The sequence below is a fragment of the Dermacentor albipictus genome, chromosome 8 (assembly GCF_038994185.2).
Source record: "Dermacentor albipictus isolate Rhodes 1998 colony chromosome 8, USDA_Dalb.pri_finalv2, whole genome shotgun sequence".
Taxonomy (NCBI): Eukaryota; Metazoa; Arthropoda; class Arachnida; order Ixodida; family Ixodidae; genus Dermacentor; species Dermacentor albipictus.
The window spans coordinates 4,675,220-4,688,857 of NC_091828.1; the positions used below are offsets into that span (position 1 = coordinate 4,675,220).

The 13,638-nt window shown below is 49.3% G+C and overlaps 1 protein-coding gene across 3 annotated transcripts in view; it reads left to right on the plus strand.

Annotated features, from left to right (window-relative positions):
• The window catches only part of LOC135910447 (beta-hexosaminidase subunit alpha-like), a 274,956-nt gene that overhangs the window by 171,280 nt on the left and 90,038 nt on the right, over window positions 1-13,638 (plus strand). For all 3 annotated transcript variants that reach the window (XM_065442484.1, XM_065442483.1, XM_065442485.1), the window contains one exon: window positions 7,438-7,510. In XM_065442484.1, coding sequence (XP_065298556.1) covers window positions 7,438-7,510 — 73 coding nt within the window. The remainder of the gene's footprint in view (window positions 1-7,437; window positions 7,511-13,638) is intronic.

The window sequence follows — 13,638 nt, forward strand, 5'->3', positions numbered from 1 at the left end:
AACACCGACGTTTATTAAAGCGAAGCTTTCCATGTCTCACCGATTTGTCCGTTAGCACTGAAAACGCACTGCAGCAAAGCCAACTTGCACCTCTGCGTAAAACACCATAGCTTACATCCGCAGTACTGGCATAGAAACAGAAATTCAACAAGCGGGGACACTCTTCAAAACCGGCAACAGGAAACACGTCACGCCTAATTTCAACTCGATCCGTTAGTTGACGCGAGCACCAGAAAAAAAGAATGTGAAATAAACTTACAGACAACGTTTAATTTTTTTTATTCTTTCCCACTAAAAGTGAAAAAGTTTTGCGTGTAAATGAACTTCTACGTTGCAAATTATTTTTGTTGCGTTGCCTAGCAACAAGGTAGCGGCACGCCAGACGCCCGTGCATACGTCATGCAAGGTCGATCGAAATAGGTATATTTACTTTACGTCACGCGCCAGACAAGCCGCAGGAGTGAGTGAGGCCGGCTGCGCATGTGAAACTCGCGTGCTCGGTAACCTGTCTTTTTTGGATGTAGCCCGTTTTTTTAGGCTCTCGGCGTTCTTTTGTGTTCCGTCTGCATTTCGGCACGGCACAGCTGCACTACTGGACTACAACAAGGTAAGGAATTTTGTTTGACAGTCCGCGACGCACTTCAAGCACATTTAGGCTTACTGCACAAAACTGAACCTATATAGCAACGCAGTTATCGAAAAACAGCTCCACCATCCAAGCCTAGGTAATTTGAAGTAATTATTCGTACTGGGAGACGTTTGCAACGCTTTCTTTGAGCCCAAGCATAATTAAAACATATTTCAGTAGTTTTTGGGCACGCTCGCCGCACCTGGCTTTGTGACGCATTTCGCGTGTACTGAATCTTGCCGGGACAAGCTTTGGCGCTTTCTCTGACCCCAGACATTATTGTAACTAATTTCGGTACTTTTTGGGGTAGTTTTCAAGCACAGTGGCCGCGGTCAGTGGCGCAGTTAGCGAAAAGCAGCTCGGCTGTGCGCCGCAGTTAGTTTCGCGTGTAATTAATCTTATTGGTAGAAGTTCGTGACGCATGCTCTGACCCGAAAAATATTGTAATCCATTTGGTAAGTTTTTGGAATATATTGAGGCATGCTCGCCGCGCCTGGGGTTCTCAAGCTGTTAGCAAAAAAGCAAGCCGGCCATAGTGAGCTAGTTTTGCGTGTACTGAATTTTAGTGGGACAAGCTTGTGACGCATTTTATAGCCCTGCAATAACATATACCTTATTTCGGTACTCACGCTTGTCGAAAACGCGATGAGCGATTGCCGAGAGTGATAACACGGGAGTGTTGCTTGCGCCGGCAGGACGCGCTTTTAAAAGATAACACGGAGGAGCTCAAGAACATGATATCTATGTATTCCAAGCGATTGAAAACAGGCTTTGCACCCACGAATCTGTCTTGAGTGCCACTACAAGTCATTTGCGAGCGCGTAACCTGGTCTGGCTGAGCCTGTGTTCTAGCCACCTCTGTGTACTTGGCGTACCATCGCGTCGACTGAGGCCAAGTTGTTTTGGAAACGCGCAGTCACCCGTGTATTTGCGCTATTAAAGCACAGGAAATAATGCCCAGGAAGCGAGGGATGCTTGAAAATCGGATGTTCTCTTCACATTTTATGGCACTGTTTGGGAGGAGTCTTTGCTGCGAACGTACAGTCGACCAAAAAAGTTTACGGACCAAGAGATCTGACAAAAAGCTGAATATATCCTCAGTCTCAAAAGACAGCCTGCTATTCCCATTTCCAGCCTTTTGTGGCATATGCGAACAACGTTGTGATGCCCAATTTTACTGGCTTCTTTTAAAGGCTGCTCGTATATTTTGAATTTTCTGAGATGCTGTGGTCCGTAAACTTTCTTGTTCGACTGCACGTAAAAGTGAATTTATCTGTAATGCCGCTCATTCACCACTTACGCACGTTTAGCTTCTATACGCAATACTCCTGTTAGGTCAATATACCAAAATGATACATGCTTGTAATTTACTTTCTTTCAGCGGATGACATCCAGTGGAGCTTCGTACGGTACCGACTGCCACTTACCTGGTGCCACAACTTTGGATGAATGCAGAAGCCCGGAACGAGCATTTATATGGAGCAAAATAAACATTTCATGATTTCAGAAGACGTCTTTCATTTTCTTTATAAAATTGCACCTGGCAGATTCGGCGCAGTCTTGTAAAGGCTGTTCGCAGTCATTTCTACTCAGTAATGAAACGATTCCACGCCAAGGCCACGTGGGGTTCAGCAAAAGCGAGAAAAAAAATGAATGCCGCGCGGAGCAGCGGAGCCGGCGCGGCGTGTACCAACTGGTGTTCAAAAGGCGCGCGCCTCAAACCGAAACCGGAAGGAGTTAATACCATCCGCTTGGTGTGCTACAGTCAATTCGGCTTCGGGGCTGTATGAGAGTGTCCGCTCTTGTTGAAATTTCTCTATGGTATTGCGCCAGCGTCGTCTGGCCGGCCGCTCAGTGCCTGATAACGGCTCAAAGCCAGGATGCGCCCGTCGGTGTCTTATTTTTTGCACCTAACATCATTTCTAAAAGCCCAGCAAGAGTAGCGCATGCGCACAAAGTTCACTGGAAGCGCAAGTTGCGTCTGCTAGGCATGACACCACCCTGTACCGATTAACTGAGCTTCCCTGCTTATCGGAGATAGCGAGTGCGCATGAACGAGTACGTGCGCGTTCCACACCAAATGCATTGAATATACTACGCCCAACACGTAGTGCTCTCGCCCGACATCCACGAAATCGCGCCTGACAATAATCTTTTGACGATGCCTCGCGCATGTTTCAGTACCTTGTATTGGTGATCAAACGGACAATAACGCCAACTTCAATATATAGCTCGCAAATATCGCATTCGATAGTGTCGACAACCTAGGTAATAAAGGGCCAATTAGAATTTCATATATAGATTCCGCGGATGTATATCCGACGATCGCTTTAGGTGATATCACTGACAGGGCGGTAGTTGGTCGGTGCAGCAAAACCCGTTGAGCTGATTTCCTGATTGAGCATATGTCACGCGAAAGCGATAGTATCGCCGAAATTAATTGTCCAAGAATACGCCCCACATGCCTTTTTTGGTAACCCGGCACTACTCACCCCACTGCAGTGGTCGGATGATAAACCAGTTGGCTGCCTTGGAAGGTTTGCATTAAAATTTCTTCCACATAAATTTGTTCTCTAGAGCGTTCATTTGAGATGTTAATTATAATACACAAAACTGCAAGCATACTTGGCGTATGAATAAACATGCAGGGCAGTGTGTGGCCTCTGCCCTAAATCTGTGAAATCTGTGTTACACGGTGCATTTTCAACCACAATTGTGTCCATTCCGCACCTTTCACACATGAGCCAACCTCGATCGAGAAATTTCATTGTAACAGGGCTTAATCGCAATAAATATGCACCACGTGACAACCACATATGTCTAGATTTAGGCGCCTGGTTTTTGGCGCCACCAAAGATAGGACCCGGACAGTAATAAAGGACATACCGGACCCCCTTCTCACAATGTACGGCGCTGCCCCGATAGGTGGCGCGCCGCTCGCCCGCTTCTCCCCTTCGTCTCGTTTGAGCGCATTGAGGCCGTGCGGAGACCGCTGCGAGTATGCCCCAATGCCCTCGGAATTAATAAGTTTTCTCGCTCTCTCCCTTTCCAACTTCCAGCGTCCGTCACCCCAACCCTCGCGTTGAGGCGATGCGGCTCCTCTTTCCGCTCACAGCGCGATTCCTAGGTGCAGCGTCCGATGCGGGACGCGTCTGACGTGGTCGCTGCGCCGTAGCGCGTCTGGTGCGAAAGCGTCCCCAGCGATGTGTGCCGTGTTGCTGGCGAGGAGTCATGCGTCTGCGTGGTGCTCCCAAGCGAGATAGAGGACGATCCCATCGAGGCGTCAGCCCCATGACCGCGTCCGCCTTCATGGCGCGTCGCGGCTCGGCTGTCCGTGCCGATCACGACGTTTGGCTCGCGTACATCGTTTCTCCCTCCAAGACACCGAATTGTTTGGCTCGTTCCGCTTGCTCAGGCACACGTTTCGTGTTTCTGTGACTCAAGAGCATGCCGAGCGAATCAGCGGGCGGTGCGAGCGAGATGCGATAACGCCATCGCGTTCCACTCATGAAGGCGAAGCTTAAGCATCCTCCATGTTTTTGCGTTCATTTACGGTGGCTGCAGCTTACAGCGCGGCCGTGCAGGCACCTTATTTTGAAAGCGATCTGCGACGTGGCCAAAGAGCGCGCCCGCGGGGGTTCATCTTCAAAACGATCTGCGATGTTTGCAGAGTACGCGTAGAGTCAGTAGCTTCGTATGCGCAGTGCTTTTGATGTTTCGGTCGCATTGAAGAGATGCACAAAGGTGATTTCTATCGCTGCTCCTGCCGCGATTCCTCACTCCAGCATTCTGACTGTGAGCTTCCGTGCTCATCGAGTGAGATGCGCTTATGTTTGCCTGTGTGCGCGTGTCACTGTGCTTGTTAATTTTGTTAAAACACGTTGGTAGGCTAGTTGGTTTGAATCCATGATAGAATGGGAAAGCAAGATTGAACAAGGACGTAGAAAGAAAAAGTCACACAGAAAGAGCGCTGTCTCTGTGCTGTCTTTTCCATGTCCTTGTGAATTTAGTTAGTAAGCGAATGACTGCAAGTTTATACCGCGGATAAAGCTATATATCCTTACTTCCCGTACCTATCTACTAATTTGCAATCGCAATTGGTGCTTTGCCTTTCAGGCGAGACTGCGACTTTTTTTTCTTTTCTATTCTTCCAATCTAGTTGACAGCACGTGCCAATCCAACGAACAAATAGAACATAAGACTGAGCGCTACGCACGCTGTAATCACAAGTTATTACAGCCTAAGGAAGACGGAAAGAAACCGTGCAGTACATTGCGCATGCACACCGTCTTGTCATCACATTGTACGTTTTTTTCTCGAGTTCTAGGAGACTCACTGAGGGGCCTCTTACGTAAAACTATTCCAATGTGCTTTTATTCCAATCCCCTGACGTCAAATTTCGTAACCGCCGACGTAAGCATCTGGCGGTATCCCGCAGGGTTGTCTGAACAGACCAATCACACGCTCTCCTCGTTCATAGGAGGCCACTTTTGTTTAGTTGATAAACGAATTACATTTATTACGCTGTGCGGCTTGTCTTATCTAATTGGCTCACAAGAGGCGAGGAGCACGCTCAAGTGGAGAGGGATTCAATAGGTCCGAACCAGTGCAGTGAAAATCGATGATTGGATCAAGAGGGTGGTGCCAGCGTCTGCGGTTGGTCCACTTTCCCTGAGTTAGCTTGTGGTGGTTGGTCGAAAATCGCGGCGGCATGCAACGGAAGCTTAAGATTGCCGGTAATAAGGATCCTCAGCAACGAAGATTTGGCAGAATGAGGTCGTAAACGGGCCGAAAGTGCTCGAAAATGCTACACGGCCACGCAAAAAACTTCATAATAGGCAAATAAACCCATGCTTTCCGGCTGGTGCGAGTAGCCAGTGCCTGAGCGATCGGCGGCAACCATGTTTTATTCCTTTCGGAACGGGGCAGCCTGCGGCTATTCAGAAGAAAATTCAGTTTTGTGAGGCATAATAATGCATCTTTACCGCGTACACGTAACTTTGGCGCGGGGTGTATTCCCGGTTTTGTGGCGTAGTATGACAGGCAGGTGAAGTGTGTGCAGCCCGAAAACGTTTTAGCAATAGCCGAGGGCTAATCGAAAATAGGAGTCTAATGAAAAATAACTATATTTCTTTTGTTATGTCAAATCCTGCATAATCAGTGTCTACATGTCTGATGGGGAGCTATGGCGGTTTTCGTGATGTCGCATGGCAGACAGGTGAAGTAGGGGTGGTCCAAAAAAGTTTTTGACCGATGGCGGAGGGCTGATTGCTGAATTGGAATAGAAAAGATTGGAATAAATTTAGGTTATAGCGCCATCAAGCCCTACAACGTAAAGCTATTCGAATGCGTCTTTATTCCAATCTCCTGACGTCAAATTTGCGTAACCACGACGCAAGCATCCGGCGCTGACCAGTAGCGTTAATTGAACAGCCCAATCAAATGCTCTCCCAGTTTATAGGAGGTGACGCTTCTTTCGAAATAAATAGTGTTGCCTACATTGAGCGGTTATTCTTTTGTAATTGGCTGCCAGGAGGCGAGAAGCACGCTCAAGTGGGGAGGGCTTTGATGGGGCCGAACCAGCGCACTGAAAATAGATCATTAGAGGGTGGTGTTGGCGCCTGCGATTGGTCAGCCTTCCCTTACTTAGCTTGTGGTGGCTGGCCGAAAATTGCGGCAGCGTGGAACGGAAGGTTAAGAATGCCGCTATAATGGATCCTCAGCAAAGAAGAATTGGCAGACCGAGGTCAAAAAACGTTACACATCCACGCAAAAAGATTTATTATACGCAAATAAACCCAAGCTCTTCAGCAGGTGCGAGTAGCCATTGCTTGAGCTAAAGGCGGCAGCTATCTTTTATTCCTTTCGGAACGGGGCAGCCTGCGACTATTCTAAAAAAACAGTTTTGTTCGGCATAATAATGCATCTTTAACGCGTACACGTCACATTGACGTGGTGAGTTCTCACGATTTTGCTACGTCGCGTGACAGGCAGGTGAAGTGGGTGCAGCCCGAAAACTTCTCACCAATACCGGATGACTGATGGCGGAAAATAATCGAATCAGAAATAGCTATATTTCTTTTCTTCAGTGCAGTCACGCATAACCAGCGTGTACTCGCCATGTCTGGTGGGAGCTGTCGCTGTTTTCGTGACGTCGCGTGGCAGAGAGGCGAAATGGGGGGTGGCCCAAAAAAAGCTTTTGACGATTCTGAGAGGGCTGATTGTGGAATTGGAGTGGAAAAGTTTGGAATAGCTATTGGCTATGGCGCTCCTGTATAAGATCAATTGTGAATTTACAGCCTACTAGCCATGGTGACGTCATGGCTACGGCTATGCGCTACTAAACCCAAGGTATCATCAAATCGCGGCCACGGCGGTTGCATTTTGACGGGAGCGATAATGCAAAATCACCCGTGTACCGTGAATTTGGTGCACATTAAAGGGACCCCAGGTGGTCAACATTGCCGGAGTCGTATCCCACTACAGCGTGTCTGATAATCAAATCTTGATTTTGGTGCGTAGAACCCCTCAATTTATTTTTTTAAATTAGTTTAGCGCGCAGGTTGTCCAGTATTACGTTTTTTGCGTTTCTTTAATTTGCGTTACCATTACTTCACCTAGTAATGACTACCAACCCAAAAACAAGCTACCTCATGTGGCATTGTGCTCCTCCTTTGGATCACATAAATCTACTTTCCCCAGGTCACGCACAGTTTATAGCACTGTGTGATTTGCCTGCACGTGAATGTCGTATTTACCTGCAAGGTTCGCACATGCTCTGTAATTATCCAATGCGCTGTGTCCCGCAGATTGCTAGAAATTATTCAGACCCTGCGCAAGAGCTACGTGGTTTGGCAGGAGGTGTTCGACAACAAGGTGAAGGTGAGTGTAATGATTCTTTCTGCACGCCAGCTGACGCTTGTCTGCAGACTGCTGACTGACAGGATCTAATTTTGGTTAGTGTCATACCTAGCCGCTTGAATTCATTGTGCATTGGTATGATCTAAATTATCTCCAAATATGTCGCATTCAACCGGCGTGTAACCATTGATACCAGGACACAAATTGACGCCACGCGACAAGTGTCTAAAAAGCGAGATGTCATTTGTACATTATGTCGAGCAGCATATCTGCCGAGAACATCGAATACTTAGAGTGTCCAAGCTCTAATGATCTATTGTAGTATTTAATGAGAACAATCTCAAGCAGGCGTAGTTGCCTGTGCCATAGAGAAGTCATCAGTAATTATTTGGTTGTCGATATCCATGTATTCAACTACGAATAAGGACCTAACTCGATAATTACTGTCATTGATAAAGCAAAGGACGGGATGCCAATAAGGAAGCTGTAGACAGCTACACGAAACATAGAACTGGATTCTTTTGCGCAAGATACTTATAAACTGCTTAATTTTTCCAATTAAAGAACAAAGCTCGCGAGACCTGAAAAATACCGCTTGAATACGAACCGACCCACACAATGTGCACGACAAAGCAGCGCCCTCAAGCGCCCTGATTGGGAAATCTCGCCCAAAAAATATTTGGTCAGGATACTTACGTAGATAGATACCTGTTCCGCAAATACTGAGATAGCTCGTGTGTTGATATGGTTTCATTGCTACAAGTGAGTCGTGGAAACAGTCAATGCGCAGTTACATTTTGTGCAGCAATACATTTCGAAATACTTTCCGTACCTAATGATCCGGTTTTAGGGCACTGCTTTTGTGTGTTGGTGCGTTGGTGGTGCGTTGGTGGGTGATTAGAGCGTTTTATATTAAATGCCAATAGCATTCTTTGCCTACTTAAACCGTTTTGAGTCCGTCCGTCTGTCCGTCCGTCCGTCCGTCCGTCCGTCCGTCCGTCCGTCCGTCCATCCGTCCGTCCGTCCGTCCGTCCGTCCGTCCGTCTGTCCGTCTGTCTGTCTGTCTGTCTGTCTGTCTGTCTGTCTGTCTGTCTGTCTGTCTGTCTGTCTGTCTGTCTGTCTGTGCACCAGGTATGTGCTCCTGGTCGTAATGCCATTATTCTCGCTTCATTGTCGTCACTTCAGATGCGCGATATTATTCGCGTCATGCAACCGGCATTACAGCTTCTACGCCGACCCATCGGCCAAATTTGTATTACCGCTTGGTCCACTAGGCATGGGCTCATGCTTGTGATGCCGTTGTTGCCTTTCATCATCGTCATTGCAGTTTCAAGATTAGACTTTTGTCATACTATCGTATTTACGCCCACGATGGCGATCGTATAAGCTTCGTGATATAGCGATTGTCACACCAATGTCACCCTCATTCTTCGTCATCCCGTTCTCCTCATACGTTACCATCACCTGGTCGTCACTGAGTGCTCGTCATGCATTAGTCGTTATACCATTCTCGGGATTCCATCGCGCTCCGGCCATAATGGTCATAGTAACTTTGGCAGCCGATTCCCGTCATGGCGTCGTCATCGTATCGCTGTCAGGTTATCGTCGTCACGTTAGCGTTTCGCGGTCGTCGTTACTTCAGTAACGTCATGTAACTGTCGTCACGGTGTTGACGTCGCACCACTTTCGTCGTCATTTCAGCTCCGCCTTCTCATCTGACACTTGTCGTGCCACCATCGACATACAAAATTCGTGCATTCCTTGTCGCACCACCTTGTGATGCCGTCGTGGTCGTTCAATCGACGTTATTCCAGCTTCGTGATCCAATTCTCTTTATACTATTGTCGTCACGACATCTCAGTCATACATGTTTCACGATACAGTCATCGTCACTCCAATTTCGTCATATACTCGTCATCCGATTTCAATCATGCCGTTGCGATGCCATCGTCGTCACTTCATCGTCGTCATACATTCGTTGTTATACGATTGTCGGAATCCTGACGCGCTCTTTCCATAGTCGTAATTGCAACTTCCACATGCGAATCTCGTCATGCCATCATCGTCATACCGTTCTTGTCATGCTATTTGTCATCACGATGTTGCTTCACGGTCATCATTACATCAGTTACGTCCTCCCATTGTGGAATTGCTGTCATGTTCATACCACCTTCGTCGATTCATCGACGACATCTCTTGTTCGTAATTATGTTCCTCATTCGTTGTTCCTCATTCAATCCTGATTATGCTGAATCCTCATTCAATCCTGAGGTGCAGCGGTGGCGTAGAGGTAGAGCATTCGCCTCGCGTGTAGGAGGACCATGGTTCGAATCGCAGTGCCGCGAAATTTTCCACCGGATAAAAAGAATCCGCGTGTTGATAAAATTTCAAAAACAGGCCTGGAGTGCGGCCTGAACCCGGTGACCAGAACCGGTAACGCACTTCATCACCAGAGCAGGATTGGCCACCCTGGTGCAGTACTTGGCCACAACCTCCTATATGAACACAACAATCAAACCCCTGCCCTTAGTCCCCAGCAGCTGCGAAGCCACAGAGCACGGCGGCGGTCAGACCTGTGACGCAGCAGAGGCTGCTAAGAATCCCTGGATCCGGACAGGCCGCCATTGGAATGTGAACCTGGCAACGTTTAACGCTAGAACGTCATCTACTTAGGCGAGTCTAGTAGTGCTATCGGAGACATTAGAGGGCAGTAAATGGGACATAATAATGCACAGTGAAATTAGGAGGAGAAATGAAGCACATACAGTGCTAAAAAGTGTTCCCGTCCTGTGCTACTGGGGCTTAGTGGAGAGACGAGAACTAGGAGTCGGATTCCTGATTAATAAGAATATAGCTGGTAACATACAGGAACGCTATAGCATTAACGCGAGGGTGGCAGGTCTTGTTGTGAAAATTATTAAGAGTCTAACGGTGTTTATTATGCAGAGCTCGGAGCAGCGCAACGTCGATGGGCAGGGCAGTCACAGCTCCCAAGAACGAGAGCCGTTGTTGAGCAGGTGCGCTCGACCCACTACCGCTTAGAGCCAGTAGCGCTGAACCCACTAGCGTCTCTCTTCGCTACAATCATCCCCCGGGAGCGAGAAGAGAGCCGTCCGGTGAACTAACCGCTCGTCACGATGAGCGGGTCGTATAGTAAGGCTTTAAACGGTCGACATGGGCAATGTCTCGTCCACGGCGGCGCATGTCTGAAGATGGCTCAACTGGTTAGATGACATAGTTCACAGGAGATGCGCGTTCGAGAACACGATAAGGGCCTTCATACTTAGGGACTAGTTTTGATGAGAGGCCAGGGGCAGTTAAAGGAACTGAGAGCCACACGAGCGCTCCCGGATCGAAGGTGACCGTGGCAGTGGGGTCACCGCGAGTGCACCTCGGGCGCTCTTGATCAGCGGAAGTAAAGGCCCGTGTGAGGTCGCGGCACTCTTCTGCATGTCTGAACGTGGCAGAAATAGGCATGCACTCGGATGCATCCGGCCGGTATGGCAGAATGGTGTCAATGGTGTGCGAAGGGTGTCGACCATACACCAAGAAATAGGGTGAAAATTCAGTGGTGCTCTGCGTAGCGGTATTATACGCGTAGGTGACGAATGGCAGAACGGCGTCCCAGTTCGTGTGGGCGGAAGCAACGTACATTGAAAGCATGTCGCCGAGCGTATGGTTGAAGCGTTCTGTGAGGCCATTCGTTTGAGGGTGGTACGCCGCAGTCGTACGATGAACAACGTGGCACTCTTTGAGAATCGCTTCAACTACTTCCGACAGGAAGACGCATCCGCGATCACTGAGCAGTTCTTGAGGTGGACCATGCCGCAGGATGAGTCGGCGTAGCAGGAATGATGCAACATCGCGCGCTGTAGCTGCTGGGAGAGCGGCGGTTTCAGCGTATAGTGTAAGGTGATCTACTGCCACAATGGCCCAGCGGTTACCAGACGACGTCAGAAGAAGTGGCCCATACAAATCGATGCCAACGCGCCCGAACGGCCGGGTAGGGCAGGGTAGAGGCTGCAGACCAGCTGGCGAGTGGTGGGGTGAAGATTTTCGGCGCTGGCAGTCGGGGCATGAGCGAACGAACTTTTCAATGTAGTTGTACTTTCCCCGCCAGTAGTAGCGTCGTCGGAGGCGCTGGTAGGTTTGAAAAGTCCCGAGTGAGCCCACTGTGGATCAGAGTGGAACGATGCGCAGATTTCAGAACGCAGGCTTCGAGGTACAACTAATAACCACTGGCGCCCGTCAGAGGTGTAATTGCGTCGGTGAAGCAGGTCATCTCGAATGGTGAAATGGCGAGCTTGACGGCGCAATGCACGAGTGGTCGGCTGCGATGACGGATCAGCAAGGCGGTCTATGATGGAGGCGATCCAGGGGTCCTTGCGCTGCTCAGAAGCGATGGTCCCAATGTCGACGGAAGAAACGTCAAGCTGGGATATTGCGCAGCAGGGATTGTCGACTGGCAAGGGAGAACGTGAGAGGGCGTCAGCATCAGCGTGCTGGCGTCCGTTCCGGTACAGTACGCGGATATCGTAATCCTGTAGGCGAACCGCCCAGCGGGCGAGACGGCCTGAGGGATCCTTCAATGACGACAGCCAGCATAGTGCATGGTGGTCCGTGACATCAAATTGTAGACCATACAAATAGGGCCGGAACTAGGTAAGCGCCCAGATGATCGCCAGGCATTCTTTTTCCGTGACGGTGTAATTGGTCTCGGCTTTAGTAAGCATACGGCTTGCATATGCCACAACATATTCAGAAAACCCTTCTTTGCGCTGCGCTAGGACAGCGCCGAGGCCAACACCGCTGGCATCTGTGTGTACCTCAATAGGTGCCGTTGGATCGTAGTGGCGCAAAATGGGAGGAGACGTCAGCAAACGACGGAGCTTAGTGAACGCCTCGTCGCACTCGGACGACCACGAATGGAGAGGTCCGTTGCTGCCAAGGAGCTTCATCAGGGGCGATATGATGGCGGCGAAAGTGGGAATGAAGCGCCTGAAGTAGGAACACAAACCTACAAAACTGCGCAGTTCTTTGACGGACGTCGGTTTAGGAAATTCAGCTACGGCACAGTTTGTCTGGATCGGGGAGGATTCCATCCTTCGAGACGACGTAACCTAGTATCGTGAGCTGCCGCGCTGCAAATTGGCACTTCTTTAGGTTCAGGTGGAGGCCAGCGTTTGCTAAGCACGTCAAAACACGCCGTAGGCGTTGAAGGCGCGTGGTGAAGTCAGAGGCGAAAACAACAACGTCGTCGAGATAACATAAGCACGTGTGCCACTTCAAACCACGGAGAACTGTGTCCATCATGCGTTCAAAGGTTGCTGGCGCATTACAAAGTCCAAACGACATGACGTTAAATTCGTATAAGCCTTCGGGTGTGACAAAGGCTGTCTTCGGCCTATCGACGTCAGCCATGGGTACTTCCCAATAGCCGGAGCGTAAATCTAGAGATGAAAAGAATTCTGCTCCGTGTAGGCTATCGATGGCGTCATCGATTCGCGGCAGCGGGTATACATCTTTGCGAGTGATCTTGTTCAGGCGCCGATAGCATACACAGAACCGTACCGAAACGTCTTTTTTCGTAACAAGGACGACAGGAGATGCCCATGGACTGTTCGAGGGCCGCATCACTTCGCGGCGAAGCATATCGTCCACTTGCTCATTAATCACACGACGTTCTGTGCCAGAGCCCGATATGGTCGTTGCCGCAATGGCGGTTGGGAGCCAGTGTCAATATGGTGCGTGACAGCAGACGCCCGGCCAAGGGAAGCTTGTCCGACATCAAAAGAGAACGAAATTCTTCTAAGAGGCGCAGAAGCTGCGAACGCTGAGGTGGGGTGAGGCCATCGGCAATAGATGAATCGAACACTCCTGTGGGTAAAGGGTCCGACGTAGAGAGAGAATCGAGCGTGTTGTAACTGGCGCAGGACGCGTCTTCGGGAACATCCGTAATTTGTACGGCGTCGATCACTTCCGTGTGGCCAAGACATTCACCTTGAAGCAGCATCACAGGGTGTGAGAAGGCATTACAGACAATAATAGCTGTGGAGCCCTGTTTGACGTTCACAGTCGCAAAAGGCAGCAGCAGACCTTTTCGAGTATAAACGTGGCCCGACGGAGAAAGTAGTGCGATGGCGTCAGAG